At 61.0% G+C, this 8574-nt stretch overlaps 2 protein-coding genes across 2 annotated transcripts; both read left to right on the top strand.

Moving 5' to 3' along the window:
* Nucleotides 1–43: 43 nt before the first annotated feature.
* Nucleotides 44–1484, top strand: RHTO_07061 (ribonuclease H; the record flags this gene model as incomplete). The annotated part of the gene is made up of 2 exons (XM_016420720.1): nt 44–157; nt 318–1484. 2 exons carry the CDS (start codon nt 44–46, stop codon nt 1482–1484), a joined length of 1281 nt encoding a protein of 426 aa, XP_016269203.1.
* A 1619-nt stretch (nt 1485–3103) lies between these two features.
* RHTO_07060 (reverse transcriptase) lies at nt 3104–7923 on the top strand (the record flags this gene model as incomplete). Its single annotated transcript, XM_016420719.1, has 6 exons — nt 3104–3878; nt 4067–4230; nt 4381–4756; nt 4859–6045; nt 7028–7412; nt 7484–7923. 6 exons carry the CDS (start codon nt 3104–3106, stop codon nt 7921–7923), a joined length of 3327 nt encoding a protein of 1108 aa, XP_016269202.1.
* Between the last annotated feature and the right edge of the window lie 651 nt (nt 7924–8574).

Raw genomic sequence — 8574 nt, 5'->3', positions numbered from 1 at the left:
CACCGCCTCCTTCGCCTCGACGTCCGCGCCCTCGTTCCCGGCAATGCCGACATGTCCCAGCGACCAAGACAGACTTCCTGGTGCGTTTGAGCTTGTCGAACGCCTGCCAGATTGCGAGGCAGAGGTGCTGGCCGGAAAACGGGGTTGGGTCGGTCGAGTGGGCGAGAGCGGAGGTGATGTCGAGTGAAATGAGGACAGAGAGGGTTGTGTCAGCGGTTGGTGTGATGAGGAGGCTGGCCAGAGCGAGCCGCAGTCCCTCGAGTTCGCCCATGTAGACTGTCTGAAGCTGACCCATTCCCTTCCTCCCGCTGCCACAGCTCGGTCTCGACCTCTTCCTTCTCCGCCAACTGTATCTTACCGCCATCCCAGAGCTTTGCCGCTACCCCTGCACCCATGAACCCTCCGTTGCCCATGGACCCGTCCAAGTAGACAAGGAGGGAGCCTGGCCGGAGACGACGAGCAAAGGTCTGGGTCAGCATCAGACGGTGTACGCGGGAGAGCTGCAGGGGATCCTCCTTGCGCTCCAGGCAGTCCAATACACCGCTGACGCGCCTTCGCACGTCCTCATTTCCGTTGACAACACGTGCGCCCTCACCCACTCGACAGACCCATCGCCGACATCCGGACAACACCTCCGCCTCGCCATCCGCCAGATGTTCGAAGACCTCCAACGCACCTTAGTGAGCACCCAGATCCTCCTCAGCTGGTCGCCAGGCCACGTCGGTGTTGCAGGGAACGAAGTTGCCGACATGATGGCGAAGGAGGCTGTGCGGAGGTGGGAGTCAGCGGCGCGCGAACGGGAGCAGCGGAAGGAGCGCAAGACGCACCTGAAGGGTCGTCTGGTCTTCACACCGGACATGGCGGAGCTGTCGAGTGGGTCAAGTGAGGAGGAGAGCGAGTGGGAGGAGGACGAGCGAGGAGGCCGGTCGACCCGCCATCTCGCCAAGTCGGCCCGCCTCACACAGCTCAGCGACGACGGCCCGCCAGGCTCTCGCTCCGTCTCTCAGCTGCCCGCTAGTATCTCGGCGCTATGGACTGCTCACAAGCAGGCGACGCGCGCGCGGTGGGATGAGGAATGGCGCCGCTCCACCGTCGGCCGCCAACTCTTCGCTGCGTCACCACTCGCCTCTCGCTCCGCCAAGTACTATGACGGGCTCAGCCGCCGCCAAGCAACCCTCCTCTGCCGTCTCCGCACCGGCGCCTCCTCTCTCAACGGCTACCGCGCCAAATTCGACTCATCGCGCGACCCGCTCTGCGAATGCGGCGAGGAGGAAGACCGAGAACATCTCCTGCTCGCCTGCCCGCTCTACGACGAGGCTCGCAAGTCGCTCCTCAAGCACATTCGCCTGCGAAAGACCCCAACCGCCGGCCAACTGCTTGGCAACCCTTCCTACCGCAACGCTCTACTCGACTTTCTCGACCGCACCGGACGATTCCCGCAACTTTTGAGGTCGCCTGAGGCGGAGAAGAAGGATATGGAGTAACGGCCGGGAGAAGACACGAAGGGTGCGCTCAGACGACCGTCAGCATCGCCCTTTCCACCTCCCCCTCCTCCTTTTCGAGTTCCTCTCCCTCAAAACCCCACCGATCCGCCCCCAACACACACACCGACTCCACAGCACCCCTATGTACCCCACGACAACGTCGTGACCCGCCCCGGCCTCGGTGGAACCCGTCGCCGCCGCTCTTCCAGATCAAGACGAAGAACTTTCTTTTCTCGCTCATTTCGTGTTTGTTTCGCTCCGTTTCAGTTTCCCCTGACTCAACACATACCCCTCCATCTGTCTAATCGCCTCGCTTTGCCCCATTTTCACTCGCCATTGTTCTATCCCGTTTCTTGACCATTCCTTCCTTTCGTCCACTCCTAACGCTCTTCTCGCCATGCCTGTTAACTCCGTTGACTCCCACCCACCAGTAGCGCGCACCCATTCTCACTGTTTTGTGCTGTGGCAGCCAGTCTCTGCCGGTCACCATGGGCTTAGACCCGACTCGACTTGAAACAAGAACCTCTCTCTCTCTCTCTGGCCGGAGGGCGTGCTCCACGTCTCGAGTTCTTTTCCTCGGGCCAAGTCAACTTGAGGGCCGGGGTCGGGCAACCATGGCGGAACTGGGTCGGGGTGGATGGTTTCGATGACGAGTTCAGGAGGAGCGGATTGGTGAGGGCAAGGTCGAGCGGGGAGCGGTGGGGGGCATGGATTGGGCGGCAGCGGGCTGCGATATTGTATGCATGGAGCAGACAATGGAGGGGCGGAGAGGGCACGGAGAGCGAGGCGGAAGAGATGTTTTTGGAGTTGGAGGTGAACTGGCAGAAGCCCGGCCTCGATCTTGAGGGCTTCTCCCGCTGCCAAGCGGGATCCACCTGTGACTGCCATTGCCGCCGTCTTCTGAACCCGTACTAACTCCTTCAACTTGTCCTTCCCTTTCGCAGGATCGAACCAGCTCGCCAACGCCCACATGATCCTCGGCCAGAATGGGCCTAGGCCCAATATGACTTGACAAAAAAAACTTCTCTCTCTCTCTCGGCCAGACGCACGCCACAACCAGCTGCCATGACCATTTCGGCGCGAGGCCGGCTTTCGAGCGGGTGAGGCGGGAGATGGCGGTTGTCAAGACGGTTGCACGGGCGGCGCAGGCGGAGATGTGGTTGCAAAAGGTGAGTCTCGAGTCGATCTTCGTTCCGAGCATCGTCAGGGCGGGTTTGAATTCGATGGGGTGGCCTCGTAGGACGACTTGAGGGGGTTTCTTGGGCATCTCGCGGGCAGACGAGAGGAAAATCGTCGCTTCGGTCTTCGTCAGTTCGAAGGCGGATGAGTGCAAGTCCGACCACGACTTGAGTTCTGGGACAAGCGAGTCCATTGCGCTGACAGCTTTGTCAATCGTCTTACCCCTCCCCACCACGCCGAGGACGGCAGCGAAGTCACAGGCCGCTCGTTCGCTGCGGTTACTGCCCGGCCTGCTCCTCTGCCCGCCTGGCCACGCCCCGAACCCGCCCCGGCCTTGCCCAAGAAACCCGTTGCTGAGCCGGCCACCCCCCGCAAGCCACCTCGTCCACCTCTACGCCCAGCCCGGCCTTGGCGTCCGAGAGGTCCGTCAGACCCTCGCAATGCCCGAAACTATCCCCACAAGTCGTACAAGCAAGGGAGACGTACTGGTTCGGATGCCTTCCGCCTCAGCTGCCGCCCACCTCCGAGTTGTCGCCGCCGCCGCTCAGCTCGCTCCCGCCTCCCCGCTCTGGCTGTTTGAAATTGTCGCGCATGGCATGCCGAGGGTAGAAGAAGCGGAAGAGATGTTGATTGAGGGATTGGAGAAGAGGATAGGCGAGGGCGGAGTGCGCTCGGTGCGCTGGCTCCCGAGCAGGAAGAGGGAGGCTCGCTTCGGGTCAATGATGGCGGTCCTGTGGAACGACAAGATGGTCAGCAGGATTACTAAGGGCAACGGAGACCTCTGTATTGACTCAGCAGTCTGCGTGAGGTGCGAGAAGGCGAGAGGGAGGAAAGAGATGACGCACGGGGAGGAGGCAGGCAAGCCGGCGGAGAAGGTCGCGGGAGGCGCCAAGGCGACGCTGGCGGATGTGGAGAGCATGCAGAAAGGAGCAGCTGAGGCTCAGGAGCAGAAGGAGCGGGAGAAGGGTGAGGAGAAGGAGGCCAAGGACGAACCGGCTCGCGCAAAACTCGATAAGTCCGGTGGCGGCTCGCTCACAAATTTGCCCTCACTCGTCGGGAACCAACGCAAATTGCCTATTGCAACCACTACAACCTCCTCTACGCCCACGAACCCCTTCGAACCCGTCCTCCCGCCCAACTTGGCCGACTTCTCCATCGATTGGTCCGCAGGAGACGATTTCGGCGCCGTTCTCCACGAGGTCCCGGATTCTGCGGGTGCAATGCGTCAGCAAGTAAGTCACCCTCAAGTCGAGTATGCAGCCCTGACGCTACGCGCGCCTGCGAAGTCAAGCGGAGTTGAAGCCCGCGTCAGCGAGGCGCCCTCTCCCTCCGCAGAAACCGAGAACACACCCTTCTCTCCCTCTCTCCGAGCACCCTTCCATCCACCGCGACGCCTTTGACAGGCGCCTCCGCACCATCCACCTCCGACATGATCCTCGTCGGCAACTCGCCGCTCTCCCCGACACTCGCCGCCTGCCGCCAATCTCTCAAGAAGGACAAGATCTTTCCCTCGCTTTTTCCGGCCTTTGCTTCGTTTTATCCTGGCTTCCTATTGCTTCCCACAGCTGTACGCTCCTCTCCTCTCGTAACTCACGTAGCGCCTGGTGGCTTGCCCTCGTAGGTGGCCCCAAGTCGACATGGGTCTTTCCAGGCCTGAACAACTCTAAACTCGGAATATATCCTATCCTATCCTATCCTATCCTTGCCCTTCCTCGAGTCCGAGACCACCAGCGGGATCTGGTCTCATGTCCCGACACCGCTTGCCAACCGCCCAACCCAGTACCGCCCCATGCCGATAGTCGACTTCGAGCCGACCACGAGCGAGGCGGAGGGCGGGGCGGACCGTTCGTGGGCGGACAAGACCGAGGCGGAATTCCCCATCGCGAAAGCGAAAGAGGAAGGCGGAGAAAAGAAAGAGGAGTCGCGAAAGGTTGACCGGTCGAAGAAGGGGAAGGAGGGAAAGGCGACAAGGGCAACGTTGCTGGCGAAGAACGAGCGAGGGAATGAAGGCGAGGCGAAGAGGAGCGTGCCGCCGAGGGCACGGCGCATTGTCGCACCAGCACAGAAGGAGAAGAGCCTGCCAAGGGAACCAAGTCAGTCGCGCTCGGAGTCCCCCGACCCCCTCGACCTCCTCACCCCTTCCCAATAAATGGAAACACTCACAATCACCTCCTACAACATCAACCGCTCCGAAGAAAACCTCATTTGCCTCCGCAAAAACCCGAACATTGCCACCACCGACCTCCTCCTCATCCAAGAACCCCCACGCCCGCTCAAACCCTCCCACAATCCCAACTGGCAACTTGTCACACCTCCACCAACTGCGCTCCCCGATGGCAAGCCCGCGCCCATCCGCCACCTCATCCTCCTCTCAACCCGCCTCGGACCGGCCGCCGTGACGCAAGTTCCGGTCGTTTCAGGTGACGTCACGACGCTTGACGTCGAGCTGCTGCATGGCGAGAAGATCCGGGTCGTCAGCATGTACAACCCGTGCAACGAGCGCGGAAAGGAAGTACGCTACTTACCCTACAACCACTCTGTCTCGACCATCCTCCCGCCTCTACTTGCCTCAACCGCCGCCATCTCGCTCATTGTAGTCGCCGGAGACTTCAACCTGTCGCATCCGGACTGGGACGAGTTAGTAGGCGAACCGGAGGAAGCAGTACGCACCTTCACCCAACACAACCTCACTCACTGCCTGCCGCCCAACACGATCACATACCACCCTTACAACACGAGGAACCGCAGCAAACCCCTCGAACTTGTACTCGGCTCGCTGCGCGCAGAAGATCGAGTCGTCAGCTGCGGTCTTGCTGAAGATCTCGAGGCCGGATCCAACCATCGTCCTGTTCAACTTGTCCTTGCCCTTGAACACGCCACCAACACCCCTCCCCCACACTGCGCCTTCCGCCGCACCGACTCCATCGTCCTCGAACGGGCATTCCTTGACGCAACTGCCCGCCTTCCCACCTCGCCGCTCCTCTCGTCCGCCGACATCGACAAGCGCACGGAACAACTCACCAATGCCCTTCAAACCGCCGTCTCGGCCGCAATGCCCCTCACCTGCGCGCGAGCCGGCCATGTCGTACCGTGGTGGGACAAGGAGCTCGCAGAAGCGAGCAAGTTGGCGAAGAAGGCGGCGAACCGAGCGTTCCGCCTGCGAGGCATGGCAGGGTGCGAAGTCGAAGTCGAGTTTGCAGAGAGGGAGAGGAGGAAGAGGCAAAACGAGATGAAGAAGTTGATGAAGGGGAAGAGGGAGAAATGGGACGAGCGTGAACTGGCGGAGGTGAAGGAAGCGACGCTGTGGACAATGGTCAAAAAGAGGATCAACAACGCGGCACCCGCCAACACGACAACCCCCCCTCCGAAAGGGAAACGCAACGTACGCGACTTCGCCCGCTGACAAACTTGACCTCCTCCGCCCCCTCCTCCTGCCCACCATCTCAGCCGATGCCTCCATTGCGCCAAAGTCCCCCCAGCAAACCCCCGCAACCCACCAAACCCAACCTCCGCCCGGCCGCAATCCTGACTTCCCAACTTTGCGCTGGCCGGAACCGCAACCTGCGAAGGAGGGACAAGGGAGGAGAGCCAGCGGAGTGCAAGTAAGCCTCGAGTTTATTGTCCACCCCGCTACTTGCAAAGCAGACGACCGCTGCGCAAGCGAGCCAGAACGCACCTCCGCAGAAACGACCACAAGGACGAAGACGACGACAACGGCGACGACAAGGTGTGGGAAAAGGATACAAGGGAGGGATCTGGCAACAGCGGGACGTAGGAGGACTGTCCAAGGACCACAACCACGTTGACCCTCACCCACCCAACCTCATCTTTGACTCTCTCTCGCCCAATTCGTCCTCGATCCGCCGGGCCCCGGGCTCGGCAACTACCTGTCATCATCCTCTACCACATGACCCGCCCACATCCCACCCCCGCCGTTGTCGCCGTCGTCGCCGTGGTCCAGGAAGGTCAAGATCAAAAAGGGCATTATCTCGATGGTTTCTCAACATTTTGGCTTCGTTTTTTGTTCCTCCTACCCTGCACACCCTCTTTTATCGGCTCACCACGCCGCACCCTGTCATCTTCACTTCTCCCCATTCTGCCGCACCTTCTCACGCTCTCACTTACTTGTTCGCTCCAATGTACTCACTCATCTATTTCTCCACTTCCTACCGCCTAACCACATCAGTAGATACCCCACTCAACCCGTTATGCGCTGTGGTGACCAGACTTCACCGGTCTACATGGGCTTAGCCCCGATATGACTTGAAAAAAGGAACTTCTCTCTCTCTCTCTCTCTCTCTCTCTCTCAAGCCCGCCCCTTTGCCGCCTGTGGCCCCAACGACATCCCGGATTACGTCCTCCAGCTCCTCCTGCCACTCCTCCTCCCGCACCTCGTCCCCCTCCACCGCGCCTCGCTCGCCCTTGGCCACATCCCTCGCTCATGGCGCGACGCCTCCTGCATCGTACTCCGCAAGACGAAGAAACCCGACTACCGAGACCCAAAAGCGTACCAGTTGATCGCCTTTGAGCGCTGCGTCGCCAAAGCCCTCGAGCAGGTAGTCGCTGCCCGCCTTGCGCACCTCGCCGAGACGCACGCCATGCTGCCGAACTCGCACTTCGGCGGGAGGAAGCGCCGGTCGGCCAAGGACGCGGTAGTCTGCGTGATAGATGAGATCAAAGGTCAGTGGCGGAAAGGGAATGCGGTTGTCGGGCTCGCTCTTGACGTCTCCAAGGCGTTCCCGATTCGAGGTCTGCCCGAGCCCGCCTGCGACTGATCCGCTCCTTCTTGAGCGAGCGCTCCTGCACTCTGCAGCTCGAAGGCATCGTCAGCGAGTCAATCGAATGGACGAGCGGACTTCCGCAAGGCTCACCGCTATCGCCTATCCTCTTCCTCACGTACAGCGCCCCCCTACTCGATATCTGCAAAACATTGACAACCTGCGGCTTTGGGTGGATCGACGACGTCAACATCCTGGCGTGGGGTAAGACGGTGGAAGAAGCGGTCAGCGCTATGAATTCGCTCGTTCCAAAGCTGGAGACGTGGTCCAACTCGCATTTGTCCGCATTCGAGCCCACCAAAACAGAAGCGACCATCTTCCTCCCCTCCTCGTGCGCCATGCCTCCCAACCTGCCGCGTGTTGTCCTCCGCGACCATCGCATCGAGTTCAAACCCGCCCTGACGATGCTCGGCACGAACTCGACAGCCGACTCACCTTCCGCGATCGCATCACCGCCTGCGCCGCCCGCACCACCACATTGACAACCGCCATATCCCTACTTGCCCGCTCAAAAGCTGGGCTGGCGCCAAAATGGACATGCCAACTTGTTGTCGCGTGCATTTGGCCGAGATTGATGTGGTCTGCGGCAGCATGGTACGACCCTGCGAGGGGAAAGGACAAGACAAGGGAGTTAGTAGGTGTTCAGAAAGCTGCGGCAATGGCGGTGACAGGAGGTTTTTGCTCAGCGGCTGGCGAAGCCCTCGAGATCGAAGCCGGCCTCCTCCCAGTCCACCTCCAGCGCCAGAACCAGCTGTTCCAACGTGCCCTCCGGGCTCTCTCCGCCTCCCCCTCACACCCGCTGCACCATCGCGCCCTTGCCGCCCAACACCGTCCCTTGCACGCGTCACACCGCTCGTCAACCCACTTCTCCCTCCCGACCTTGTCGTCGAGCCCATCCACCTGGACCCCATTCCTCCCTGGTTGCCCAATCCCGCCCCTCGAGTTGACGTGGCCCGGGGGAAAGAACTCGGGACGTACGAGCACGAGCAGGTCGTCCGAGACCTCCAGCCGGGCTCCCACCTCGTCTACACGGACGGGTCCATGGGCAACGGAGGGTTCATGGGTGCAGGGGTAGCGGCAAAGCTCTGGGATGGCGGTAAGATACGGTTGGCGGAGAAGGAAGAGGTCGAGAC

This window comes from Rhodotorula toruloides (assembly GCF_000320785.1).
Source record: "Rhodotorula toruloides NP11 unplaced genomic scaffold Scaffold52, whole genome shotgun sequence".
NCBI lineage: Eukaryota > Fungi > Basidiomycota > Microbotryomycetes > Sporidiobolales > Sporidiobolaceae > Rhodotorula > Rhodotorula toruloides.
The sequence above is the reverse complement of the archived record's forward strand: the minus strand, read 5'-3'. Positions and strand labels throughout refer to the sequence as shown.